The 13,512-nt window shown below is 39.1% G+C and overlaps 1 protein-coding gene across 11 annotated transcripts in view; it reads left to right on the top strand.

The window, feature by feature from the left end:
- Lpp (LIM domain containing preferred translocation partner in lipoma) overlaps positions 1–13,512 on the top strand; it is a 597,622-nt gene that overhangs the window by 256,380 nt on the left and 327,730 nt on the right. For 9 of the 11 annotated variants that reach the window (XM_034515315.2, XM_076942742.1, XM_076942739.1 and 6 more), the window contains one exon: positions 11,333–11,445. In XM_034515315.2, the coding sequence (XP_034371206.1) occupies positions 11,333–11,445 (113 nt within the window). Of the gene's footprint in view, positions 1–10,771; positions 10,876–11,332; positions 11,446–13,512 lie in introns of those variants that run through there. The other 2 variants (XM_076942746.1, XM_076942747.1) reach the window with 1 other exon arrangement.

Genomic DNA, 13,512 nt, shown 5'->3' on the forward strand with positions numbered 1-13,512 from the left:
GGAATGGCCTCATTTGAGAATAGAAAGTGTCCTTTGAGGACAAGAAGCTGACAAGATAAGAGTCATCAAAGTGTTGGTAAGATGAAGACAGTTTTTCCTCTTTATAGCAGAGCCGCCTTAGAGTCTACAGTGATTTCTGAGCTCTGATATATTTCAAGATAATTTGGTCAAAGAGTTATTATTAGCACATAGGAAAAGTTTAGGTTAGAAGAAATGGAACTGATAATTACTCTGATTAGGTTCTTTTACATTTATATACACATACAAGATTATCATGTACATATAAACACGCAACAACCTGGGTTAGAGAAACTGCATCTAAAAGATACTACCTGATCAGTGTATCTGGGATGGTAGGCCTATAACCCACCAACCCTGTCAGTTTTCTCTGTGTTCTTAAAAAAGGTTCATTTAGCTAGAAAATTTATTCTTTCCATAATGTGAACCTGTCAAATCTTGGGGAACCCCAAACAAGCTTGTCACAAGCTTTCAATATTCCTCTAAACTCTAGCTTGATGACCACAGGATCTGTTGGCTGCCAGTGTGAGGGCTTGTTTCTGAACTGTCTGTTCTGTCCATTAGAGGATATGGATTCCCTTTGCCAGCAACACATTTTTTTTTATTACCCTAGTTTTGTGCAAACTTGTGAAATCAGGGAGTGCAGTCCTCCCACCTGGCCCTCCTTTTGAAGGATTCTTTGGCTGTGCTTAAGGGGTGGAGTGTCAATGGGAGTTTAATCCTTTGTCACCTCTGTAGATTGTAGATAGTGCTTTGGAAAGTACTAGCTTGGAAAGAATGGAAACCACTTAGGGACCATGTCTTTAGTCTAAAGATGAGTTAACTGCATTAAGAATAATGTTTTCGTAGCAGTAGAGGTGAAGAATGGTGAAGGAAGCTTTCAAGAGAGAGTAATTTGATGTGGCTTCCTTGTCTTCAGAGCAGGTGGCTGGAACACAGAAGATAGGCATTTTCAGTCTGTTTGATGGAAGGAAATGGAGATGAAGTAAACAGAAAGATAGAAGATATGGAATGAGGCCAGCAGGTCTGTGGTTAGCATAGCTAAGCTCAGGTTTGTTGAGAACTGGCCTGCAAATCCAGTCGGTGATGCTCTGATGATCAGAATCATGAAACAGGATCAATGATCTCCATGATAACAACAGAGTCAGTGTTGCCTGTAAGTGGTGTATTCACGTAGAGTTTCCTTTTTCTGGTACCCAGTTATGGTTACCATGGTGGCAGTGAGGCAATCAGAGGAAAGTGGTTTTGGAAAGTGGCAAAAAATGACCTGGTTAAAGACGGTTTCAGGAACCTTCTGTAGCCTAGTGTGGCTCAGAGAAACGGTGCTGGATGGTTGTTGACTTGAGTTTGATTTTGAAGCAACTGTTCTTACCATGGTTGGAAATCCTTTGCCTTCATCTCCCAGAGCCTAATGTTCCTGTTCTCAAGCTGAGAGAGACTAATTCACCACCTTGTGTTGTAAACACTCACTCATTTTAACTGATTACACCTCCAATGATTCTCAAATCACTAAAATTACTAATTGCTATTCCTTACACATCAAAGAGTGAATCCTGAATAATTAACCCCAAATAAAATTAGATGAATTGGCCCTTTTAATTAGAGTCCCTGCTGCTGTTTGTTCTGAGCTTCCTTTTCTTACTGTTAAGAGACTTTTAGAATGATTAAAACTGTTTAAGGCTTAAACAGCCAGTGACCTTTTAATACAATATAAATCCATGAAAGCAATATTTCAGCTAGCAGGTGGTGAAGTAAATTTTTAGAGCAAGTACCTGTCAGCTCCAGTATTCCTGTGGGGGTAAATGCATGCCAAAAAACAACCACCTTGAAATGAAATGAGTGTCTCTATTTGATTATTTTTATAGCATTTATGCATTTGCTAAGCTTCAGGCTTGATGAAATAAATGGCAGGGTTGAAGGAGAGTGAGTAATGGCTGGCATCATTTTATATAAATAGTAACGAGAATTTCTCAGCAAGAAGAACTTCAAGTGCATAAAAGATGAAGACTGGAGAAATTGCAGAAGTCTCCTAGGCAAGCAGCCATTTATGTCTGCATTTCCTGATACAGAGGAAGAAACACCAGCATGGGAAGTGGACCTTTGTGGGATTTCTGGACCATGGTTATAGAGCATGGCTTCCCAGCCTCTCCATGCCACCCATATTCATTCCTTCTTTAGGGGACCCCGAATGCTGTTTCTCAGCCTTCAGGAGTTCTAAGAGGGGCCAGTTCTTCAGAATTCTCCAGATATCTCAATCCCTCATCACAGATCTACATAATTTGACTACTTGTAGCCAAACATTCTGCACTGGAATGAAATTCTCTATCTATAACCTGATGTGATTGGGTTAATTCAATTACTTATTTTTCTTTATAATTTAAAAGTGAACTTTAGCTTCTTATTGTAGAACAATTGCAGGTTTTACAGCAGCTTTGAAAAACTAGTCTTAAGGACTCTTTTTTTTTTTAACCTAGCTTACCCAAATATTGCAACTTGTATGGTCTGAGTAGGCCTACATAACATAAGTAATTAACCAATACAACTTAATAACATGTAGAAATTTTATACTTGATCAGGTTCCATCTTAGTATGTATCTTTTGATCTCAATTCTGTTGAAAATTGGCTTTTGTTCAATGTTTCTTCCTATTTCTAATCTCAGACAATTTTTCATGGTGAATAGTGATGCTTAACTGAAAATACACCTCAGCGTCTCCCAGGACACTTTTTTTTGGCTCCTCAGTGCAAAGGTGCTGTCTTAAGTATTACAGAGCACTAACTTTTATCGCATGTGGTAGATAACAATGTGTGGGGGATTCCAGTTTATTCTTCATTAATGTATTCCTATTCTTAGAACCAAACCAGTAACATATGTAAATGTGTTATTAGTTAGGTTTCTATTTTCCTAAATAACATCATGATCCAAAGCACCCTGGGAATGAAAGGATTGATTTCACCTTAGACCTCTATACAAAGTCTATCGCTGAAGGAAGTCAGGGAAAAACCTCAAGCAAGGAAGGACCCTGGAGATGACCTATGGCAGAGGTGCTTTTTACTGCTTTGTTCCTTCTGGCTCCCTCAGTGTGCTTTTTATGTACCCCATGTACTCCAGGACAACCTTCCCCCAGACAACATTTCACACAGTAGCCTCAGTTCTGCTCCCCCAATTAATCACAAATCAATCAAGAAATAGCTCTGCAGCCATGCCGATAGGCCAATTTTATGATCACAATTTCTATTTTTCACTTGAAATTCCCTCTTCCTAGATTACTCTGGCTTAGGTCAAGCTGACAAAAACAAACAAACAAAAAACAAAAAAAACTAACCCCAAAACCCACAGCCAGCACAACATATAAACAAGGGTACATGTGGGTATGAAGGGACAAGTAGAAAAGAAATAAGAACCTGAAGAGTGGAGGATTGCAAGAACAGTTAAACAGCAGGACTTATGAAGAGGGCAGAAAGAGGACTGTTTTCTCTACTACTAAGTTCACCAGAGAGTTTTCCTTTTGATGGTGATTAGTGTATAAAATTATAATAAATAGTAAAGATATAAGATCCAGTGCCAAGCCAAAGTTTATGGCTTGAACCTGAAAATGGACCCCCCAGAAAGAGTTATTAAATTAACAGCCTGGCAAAGCCAAGGACAGGCAAGTTTCTGCACAGAGCCTTACCAACTTAAGACAGAAATGCATTGCTTTTGATAATGCATATTCCATGACGGGTAAGGAAGGTATTCTTGTCAGAATGACTTAAGACAGTCTCAGTCTTGTTAATGCAATAAAAAAGAGGGAGAGGCAGAAAGCCTTTGGAGCTGCTTGGCAAGAATCTGACATGGGCCAAGGACAAGGAAATGGGCTGCTTGGCAGGAATATGACATTGGCCAAGGACAAGGAAGTAGGCTTCAGGTAGGAGTCTGACATTAGACTAGAACAAAGAATTTCAGGTAGGAATCTAAATTTTAGGCTATAAAAAAGAAGTAATTTCAGGCAGGAATCTAAATATTAGTCTGGAAGAAAGAAGTAATTTTAGACAGGAATCTAAATTTTAGGCTAGAACAAGGAAGTAGGTTTAAGACATGAAAATGACCTTGGACTAGGACAGGTAAGTAGGCTCAGATACTTCGGTCATCCTGATAAGCCCTTAGAAAAAGTGATCATGGGAGTGTTCATATAATTGGGTTTAATGTCTTGCTTTTTCTTTGACTATTTATATTTATTGTCTTGCTTGTTCCTTGACTGTTTGCATCTATTGTATTGCTAGATCCCCAACCTAGAACTGATCTTATTACATTCATGTAATTAAAATGGTATAAAAGCATAAAGGAGGAGGGAAGATGAGATGGGGCTTGTAGGGAGGGGAAATGGGGAAAGGGGATGACATCGGTATTGTAAATAAATAAAATATCCAATAAAAAAATTAAAAAAAAAAATCCAGTACCAAGCTTTGCAGTGTCCTTTTTTTTTATTTTTTTATTTTTTTATTTTTTTATTTATTTGAATGGCTGCTTTAACTGCACAGGATGTCATTGAACTGTATGCTATTTAGGTCTGGTAAATTATGATGTGTGATGGCTTTTATTTACTATCTTTTGTACAATAAAGTTTCAAATATAATAGTAAATAATAAATTGTGCAGTCAGATTGCTTCCACATCCATAGCCCTGGTGTTCCTGGATTCTTTGTCACGCCATTCCTTCATCTCCTGTTCCATGTTCAGCCCTGCTTTATGGAATGAGACTTTATTCTGAGAAATTCCTGGAAGATCAATAAACTTTCTGGATACCCATTGATCATGGATGTTTGTAAAAGTCTATTCATAGATCTTTGATTATTGAAGAAAAATCCAGACCAAATGCAAATGGTTGCAACCCTTCTGGAGCCTAAAATACCCCCAGACCAGAAAGTAATTTAGGGTTCAGGACTTGCCATTATTCTTGGCAGACAGACTCTCAATAGTTTAAGTTATAAACAATCAGAAAGAAGTAAATCAACAAGAACAATAGCAGCAGCAAAATAAAACCAAACAGGTCCTTAAAAACTGAAAGCCTTTGCTGCTTGTCCACCAGGGCCCCAACCCTCTGAACCATTCATGCTCGTCTGGTCAGTAGAAGTTGTGCTGTACCTTACGTTAATAAGTAGAAAGGACAAAATTTGAATTTAGAAAAACACATATTCTTTCACAGTTCATTTGACTTCATATTTAATATATACTTATATTATACATAATATATATATACATATATTTATATGTATAGCCAATTTTATATGCAGTATAGGGAGCACATACTCAGTAAATAATAAGCTTTTGATAAATTATTCATAAAACAGGAAGCAGGGCTACAGCCATCTCCTAACTGGGAAGACCAATAGACAGGTAATAAAACTGATAGCAGAACTTGTGTAGTTGTGTTTCCCTGTACTTTGTCATTGTTGATGAGGGTGGCAAACGCATTATTGCCCATTGATGCATTGTGTTGAGGTCCTCCTCTCCCTCAGGCTCCATGGCTGTCTTTGAAGGGAGCTTTTGCCTTGGATGGTCACTACTGGGCATCTGCAAATGGATGGGATAGTTTGGAGAGAGTCACTCAACACACTAGTATTCACTTGTCAGCTTCTTTTCTGAGTTGTAAATTAAGATTTTGTTGTTGTTTTTGTCTTTTGATGTTGGGTTGATCTTTGTCCATATCATGACTTTAAAATTTTTGTTTCAGCTTTTCACACTGAGAATGTTCACAGTTTAGTGTTGGGGTTGAGGGCATCTCAGTAACTAGTAGAAGACTACCATATCTAGTTCCACTTGTTGTCCTGCTTACTTTCATTGCCCATATTTGAAAGTTAACGTCTATGGACGTGGTTGCTGTTTGGATCACCGTTGCTCTGCTTTTGTTAGACAGGCAGCACCTGGGAAATTCAAAAGTTCCTGCGACTCTAGTACACTTTCCAGAAGCATGTTCCCCTTCACTCTGTGTATCCTGTTCCGTGTTTTCTACTGAGAGCATGACTCTTTACAGCACAGGGCTATGTTGTAGAGATACACCATCTGCTCCATCAGCTCTGTGTCCACCTCTGTGCTGAGAGGTTATCTGTGAGGTTAAGAAGTGTAGTCCCAGAAATTCAGTATTAGCTAAATACAGAGAGAGACTGTCCAATTTAAAAGTGGGGAGACGTCATCCTTTTCAAAGATAATAAGTCTTCTTGCATTTAGTCTGAGAATCGCAAAGAGCATTTTGAGCTAAGTTATTTAGAAAGATGACTGCACATTATATTTTAGCTTGGGTAAATATAGGGATGCATTAAAATTAAACTCTGGGTTTGAGTAGATTCTACGATTCATTTCAAAGTATCTTCCTTCTGATTCTTAAAAATGGCAAAGTTACAATTCATGTTTATTGTATAGAATTAAAGATAAACACAGATTGAAGAGAAAGCAGTATTTGTTGTGTTGTAAGCTCTGGGTAACCTCTATTAATGTCTAGCCATGAAGAAAGCACCACGCTGTAAGCACTCTTCAGAGCCTGGCCTCTGTTTCCTTCACTTGTTAATATACTGGTTCCTCCTATCCTGCCCCCAGATATTCCGTGACTCACTCCCTTACTCCATTTAAGTTTTTGCCCAAATGCCACCCTCGTGAGGCATTTCTCAATCCTGTCCTTTAAAGCTGCAGCACCCTGCCACCATCCTAGATATTCTCCTTCCTTCCTCTGTCATTTCTCCTCCGTATTTACTGCTACTTGACATTTAGCTCATATTATCTGTTTATTTCTTAATCATCCCTCTTTTCCTGCTCCAGTGCAGGTTCTAAGGGGCAACATTTCCATTGGTTTTGTGCATTTATCCGTTTGTACCTTCATATGGCAGAGTCTTGGTTATGCCTGGTGCACAGAGGGCACCGGATAAATAACAGATGACAGAAAGAGAAGACACCAGTAGTGTGGTGGCTCTCCTGCTTCCCAGTGTGTGAGCGACTGAAGTCTCTTTGTAAGCTGTGCTCTGCAGAGGAACATGCTAATGGCTTTCTCTATGTGGCATCATGTTGAAGATTCAACCTAGGCTTGGTTGCAGGTTTTTTTTTGGTTGTTACTTGGTTAAAGGATAAATTATTGAATGTAGTTATCCCTAATGAAAGCCTATGAATACAGTTTAGGAGTTGATACCCTTTGCCATATTTTTTTTCAAGGGATGTGCCCAGTAGGATCACACATGGCTCATTACCTGCTTATTTTTACATGATATTACCAGTTGATGAACGGTGTTTGTAGAAACTCATATAATGACATCTAATGTGAGTATTTGATACACATGTGAAAGAGACGTGAACTCTGCAACTAGAGAGCTCACTTGGAGGAAAGTCTATGACAAAGTTTTCTGTCACTGTTGCAATCATCAATACTTCCCCTCTTGCTTCAAACTGGGAGAATGGGCTCCTTGATCAAATACGTCTCTGTCACCTCAGGTATTTTTTCATTAGTTATTTTAACCCTAGTCATTTCTTAAAAATAATAGTCTGGTAGAGTTTTAAGTATAGTCTCAATTAGTAATTTATTTAGTTAAGTAGAAGATGGAAAGATAGAAGATTAATTTTTCTAATATCTTGTCATGCATATCTAGGATCTCAAATTTAAGGTTGTCCAGATAGCAACTAAAAGGACTTTAGTCAGTGTTGTGGATCTCCTTCTTCTTGGTGGAGCTTGGCTCATCAGGAGGGGGGTTGGTGCTATTTTCATGACAGGAAGACAGACGACCAGCAGTGGCCATGATTTGCCTTGAGAGTGAACACGCCCCCAAGAGTTCTCAAAAGAGTAAGAGAGAACAGGAATCCTGGCACTGCTTGTTAAGGCCTCTGTGACAGTCTTTCTTTGGGTCTGTGACTATTCTGAGGTCTTGTTCACATTTTGCATTCTGTCCCCTCTCCATGTAACACTATTTCAGGAGCCACCTCACTCCATGAACCTTGAAAGATCTGGTGCTTTACATAAGAGTATCTGGATCCAGGAGCCTGGCAAGCTACCCTTGTCAGAAAAAAGACAGGAGCTGGGTAGAATGGAGAAAGCTTCATTACTTAGAGAAGCCGCATGTTTCTGTTTTTAGTTTTGAACAGAGGAGTCCATAGGTTGAAAAGACTGAGAAGGCCATTCATTGGCTGAGAAAGGTTTGTTTTCTTGCTCTGTAACATCACAGCACTTTGATGGTTTTCAAGGCACTGGTCAGCTAAGCATCTGGTGATGACATAGGTCCTCACCTGGTTCATTTCATGTTCTCACAGGATGCCCACGAACTCTCTCCCTCCAGTCTCAGATGCATGTGAGGCCCCTGCCAATGTGACATTCAAAGGTGCTTTTGTCTCCTAAAGGATGGGGGACATGTTTGAAACATAAACTTAAGATGTCTTGGAGAGCAAAAGACAAGGAGCCCATTCTCCCAGTTTGAAGCAAGAGGGGAAGTATTGATGATTGCAACAGTGACAGAAAACTTTGTCATAGACTTTCCTCCAAGTGAGCTCTCTAGTTGCAGAGTTCAGCTTGTTAAAGGCCACTTGCCATATTCGCTCTCCGAGGACTTCATTGGCATTATGTCTGTGATAACACACATTTTGTAGGTTTATCACAGGTCTAGCATTGAGTATATTTGTCTATTGGATGGTCATCTGTACATCAGAATCATGGCGTACAGATGACGACAAAGAGTTGTCCATGTTCTCCATTCCAGTTTGTACAGTTAGTGCTTCCTCCCTCCCCCAGAGCATCCCCTCCAATAACTCCCCTTCAGTGCCCATTCCATTGCCATAGTAGCGTGAGTCCCAGGGTAGAATGTAGCAACCAGACCTGGATGGTTGAACTTACTGAACTGAAACCTTGGTTGTAGTCAGTGACTAATAGTTCAAAGGTTCTTAAGAACCTGCATCTTTTTGCTTAGAATGAGGTTCTTAGTTGTTCTCACATTATTTCTTTGTTAAAGCAGTCAGGTTTTTTTTTTTTTTTTCTCTCTTTAATCCTTCTGGGGTTACCTGCAGCCTGTGTGCTTCTATGTTTAAGTTCTTATAGTGAAACAGGGTAAAGGAGAAGGTACTTGGAAGGGTCCTCAGAGCAGAGTTGTACCTTTATTTTTTAAAATTATTTCTGTGACATTTTGGTTTATTTATATGTGTTTTATGGGCCGTTTTATTCATCTTTTATGATAGGGATACCAAGAACTCAGGCAGCTTTGATAATGTCTGCTGGTCTGATAATTGGAAATGCCACATAGAATCTTGTGAATTACAGAGTGCCAATCCATACTGCATTAAAGAGGGGAGAAGAAGACAGGTCCAGAGAGAGCACTAGAATCTAAACTTAGGTTAGGAACATCAACCTAGCCATGGCTTCATGACTTAATACCTTGTGCACTTTCTTTTTTTTCATCCATTCTGATTTAAGGTAGAAGAGGTCTTGGTTGTGGTGTATTTTCCTTAAGAGTTCATGAATACTTTCTATGAGGTGTGTAGCCACCCCAAAATTTCTCCATTATAGCTGCATGCGGAGTCCCTTATCTTCAAAGAAACACTGATGCCACTCATTTTGTTCAATCCTCAGGATTGTCATCCAGTCAAATCTGTAGGAGAGTTATTTGGACATGCATAGGCTTGATGTAATTCTTACAGGTCCCAGTGTATAGACCAGGCATAGTGGAGATGTGAGAGCTTTTCAAGTTATTACTCTAAAATGGTAAGGATAAAGCATGTTTCAGAAGTGTTCATCAGATGATAGTTAGAGACATAAGCAATCCCGATGTGACAGGAGTGTGGAACCTTTCTAATCCTGGGGTTCTCACAGGAATAGAAGGGACTTTGCAGAACACACTAAAACTTGAACTATGGTCCAGGAGCCAATGCCACTGGAATTACCTGGGCTTCTTAGAAGAACAATCATTGGTCCTTCCACAGAACGACTACATTGAGTGTCTATGGGAGTAGCAGCCAGTGGTCTGAATTTTACAACACCTCTCTGAGATGCTCACGGACTGCAAACTTTGACCAGCATTTGAGCAGGGTTATGTCATGATTTGGGGGTGGCGTGAAGATAGCCGGGTAAAACTGAATGGCTCTAGAGGCATTGTCTTTGGCTGTTGTGGCAGGAGTTAGATCTGACAGCTCATAGCTATTCTTCCCAGTGTAGCAATTAAAGGCAATGTCTCCCATGTGTTTGGGGGCCCAGTAGGCTGCCAGCATTCACAGGATACCCCTTTCCAGTCCTTGACTTTTATTCTCCCCAGATACCTAAGTTGTGACATTGTTACATTATCCAAAAGTTAATAATTTGCTTGTGGAATTGGATTCCAGTAGCTAGCTAGCTGGTGACAAGCTGGAAGGCAAGGGTGAGCCATTTCCATGTAAAGAATACTTTTAAATAAAGCATCAAAACTGCGTTTTAAAGATCAGAAGTGCTTTTTAAAATGGTTTTCAAAAAAGGAAATCTAATGTTTATTCTTTTCCTAGTAAAACTTATTTTTCAACCTTTTAAAATATTTTGTAATATGGCCATACAGCTTTGGATGCTTGCTTCCCACATCAGTAGTTACATATGCCGGTAGCCTGAGCCTTCTTGATGGCTGTATTGTACTTAGATGTGTAGATCATCTGGTTTCTGTACAAGTGGCCCCTCCTCCTTCTCTGGCCGCTTATATGCTCAGTGAAAGCTAGACTCCTCCCTGGGTGTGCGTCATGCTTAGTTGTTTCTGACCCAGTTAGTTTTTCTTACTTGCAGTGTTGTTTGGAGTCTCATGGTTTTTGCTATGTTGTAGATGATTTTATTCAACATGACTTATGTGCAAGTATTCTCCTGTCTTGCTGCCTGCAATGGGCTTGCTGTGCAGATGTTCAAGGTGATGATAGTATAGCTTCTCTTTTCCCTACCTGAATGTAAGCTTCGTTTTATGTTAACTTCTAAAAATATGTCCTCATGAAATGAACTTCTTGTTAGCCTTACATGTATACAAATTTTTTCTTCTTTTGCTTGGTTAGGATTTTTATTAATGCCATTTATCAATTGTAATAAGATTCAGTGTCCCTAATCTTTATTCTACAAAGCCTTTGCCTTTTTTTTTTTTTTTATGTGCTTGACCTCTCTAGATTAACTTTGAAATATAAAATCTAGTCTTTTATCCTATGAAAGCTAAGGCTAGTAATTAATCCAACATGATCTAAGTACGGGGCATTTTCTATATAACTTGAACAAGTGAGTCTAAAACGATGACAATAGATTTCCAGCAAAAGTATCTTTTATAAAGTACTATAAAGTCTCAGACCTGTTAACTTCTCATGTGTATTTCCTTTCTGTAGGTGATTTTCTCCCACCTCCACCTCCACCATTAGAGGATCCTGGTACTATTCCACCTGGCCCTGGACACTTCCCCCCTCCTCCAACACTGGATGAAGGTGCTTTCAAAGTACAGGTAAGGGCAGTGGTAGAAGTCAGGTTTATAAGCCATGGTAGGAGGCCTGTGAATGGTTTCTGTAGTTCATAAGCATTTACCCAGAGTATAGAGAATACTTTGCAACTCACAGGGACAGGGACAGGGACTTAGAGTTCTTTACTGCAAAGGGGCCAAGCCACATGTGTCAGAGTCCCATTGGCTTACGCTCTGAAACCCTGGACAATTTTTACCTACCCATTTCATTTTAAAAACAAGGTGTTTTTTGTTTGTTTGGTATAAAGCTAGGCCTTTACACTTAAACTATGGATTCTATATGAATAACAGTAATAGTTAAGGCTCTTCTTGATCAATTTGATCCCCGAATGGACAGCAAACTGTTTTACTAAAGCAATAGTAAGACACTGTCGGACCGTCTCTTTTAGGTGTCTTTGAAGAAGAATGTTATACATGTGTATCATTGATATGTGGTCGTTATGTCCTGGAGAGTACATGTTGCAAAGTAACTAACTCCAGATCAGTGCACAAATGACAAGAGAACTATTTTTGCTCTGATGTAAGGTGACTTGTGACCAGCAGCATCACTTAAGGCTGAAGACATCATGTCAGGAAGGAAACATTATGATATTGTAGACATTGTCATTCTTAGATAAGATGATGTTAATATAGCCACACTGGAGACAAACATCTAGAACTTGTCTCAGAGAAATGCTCATTTTCAGATGAGGGAGAAGAGTTCTCACATTTGCTTATCTCAGGGAGGCATCAGAATTTTGGGAGTTACAGCATAAAGACCTTGTGTCAATGTTGGTGACTGCTCTGTGCCTTGTTCCGTTGTTTCCTTTGCCTTTGAATATGTCCCCAGTGTCCCATATGGAATGTGACAGAGAAGAAGCTGTAAGGAGAACTGCCTAAACTCTCATCTGTTGACTTCTTTCTTTCGAAGGTTAGGTTGAGAGAGCAAAACAGAAATTATTCAATTATTTCCCAAATAGTCTTTGTTCCTATGTAGATATTATTTGAGCACCGGAAATCCTATAATACAGAAGGCGAACATAGATTACGTGCCAGGGAACTTGTAAGTCACTAGAGTACAGTCATTGTTCATGAGGCTGGGGTGATGCTAGGCAGACAGGCACAGATGACGTGATGAGAGAACCCTCATCAGGACAGTTCCACTCAACAGAGGCTTCCAGGAGAAAAGACATCATGAGCCAGATAGATTCCTGAAGAAGTATATGTTCATGAGATTTGGTCAACTAATTTTGTTGTCTGCTTTAGTATACCTTGTTTTCTGTTGTGGTGCATCTTTATGTATTGGTTAATGGGCATAATTTTAAAATTCTCTTCTGTCTTTATTCTTGCGTTCTTCTTAAGACTATTGTGGTATATTTTGAATACTTGCTGCTCCAACATTTGACTGCATGTCTGCAGCTTAAAAGTAGCTGAGAAATGTATTCTAAGTTAGTGATTGTGGGCAGGTCACACTGAGTGCTGGTTATGCATGCAGTTAAAAAGGTAACCACACCTTAAAACTTTATAGCACACTGATGGCGTCTGAAAGTTCTAATAGAGATAGCTAGATGATATTTTGATATTCCTGCCAGCATCATGCAAAGAAAGTCATAATGATGATAATAAAGTTGACCTAGATGCTGGGTGAAGCTCCTAATCACAATAACAATTTAGTCTTGTCTATGGACTCCATTTAAAAGTCGTCCCACCCATGCACATAGTGTCTTTACTCTCATTGCTCTTTGCTTTACTTTGGTCCATGTTGCATAATTTTTATTGTGAACATCTTTTACATCATTTTAAAACTGTATTTCAGTTTATGTTTTTGTAGCTACTATGAATGTGACTTCTTTCTTGATTTCTTTTTCAGAGAGTTGGCTTTTAACGTAAATAACCTACTTACCTTTATATGTAGATTTGATATCATGCAATTTTATTAAATCTATGTTTTAATTCAATATGATTTCTACAGTTTTAGCATTGTCTCTGTGTGTGATTACATTGTCTGAAAACAGGGACTATTCGTTTTCCTTCTTTTCCAGTCTGGACCCTTTTTAATTCTTGGTTTTGCCT

Source organism: Arvicanthis niloticus, chromosome 12, assembly GCF_011762505.2.
Source record: "Arvicanthis niloticus isolate mArvNil1 chromosome 12, mArvNil1.pat.X, whole genome shotgun sequence".
Taxonomy (NCBI): domain Eukaryota; kingdom Metazoa; phylum Chordata; class Mammalia; order Rodentia; family Muridae; genus Arvicanthis; species Arvicanthis niloticus.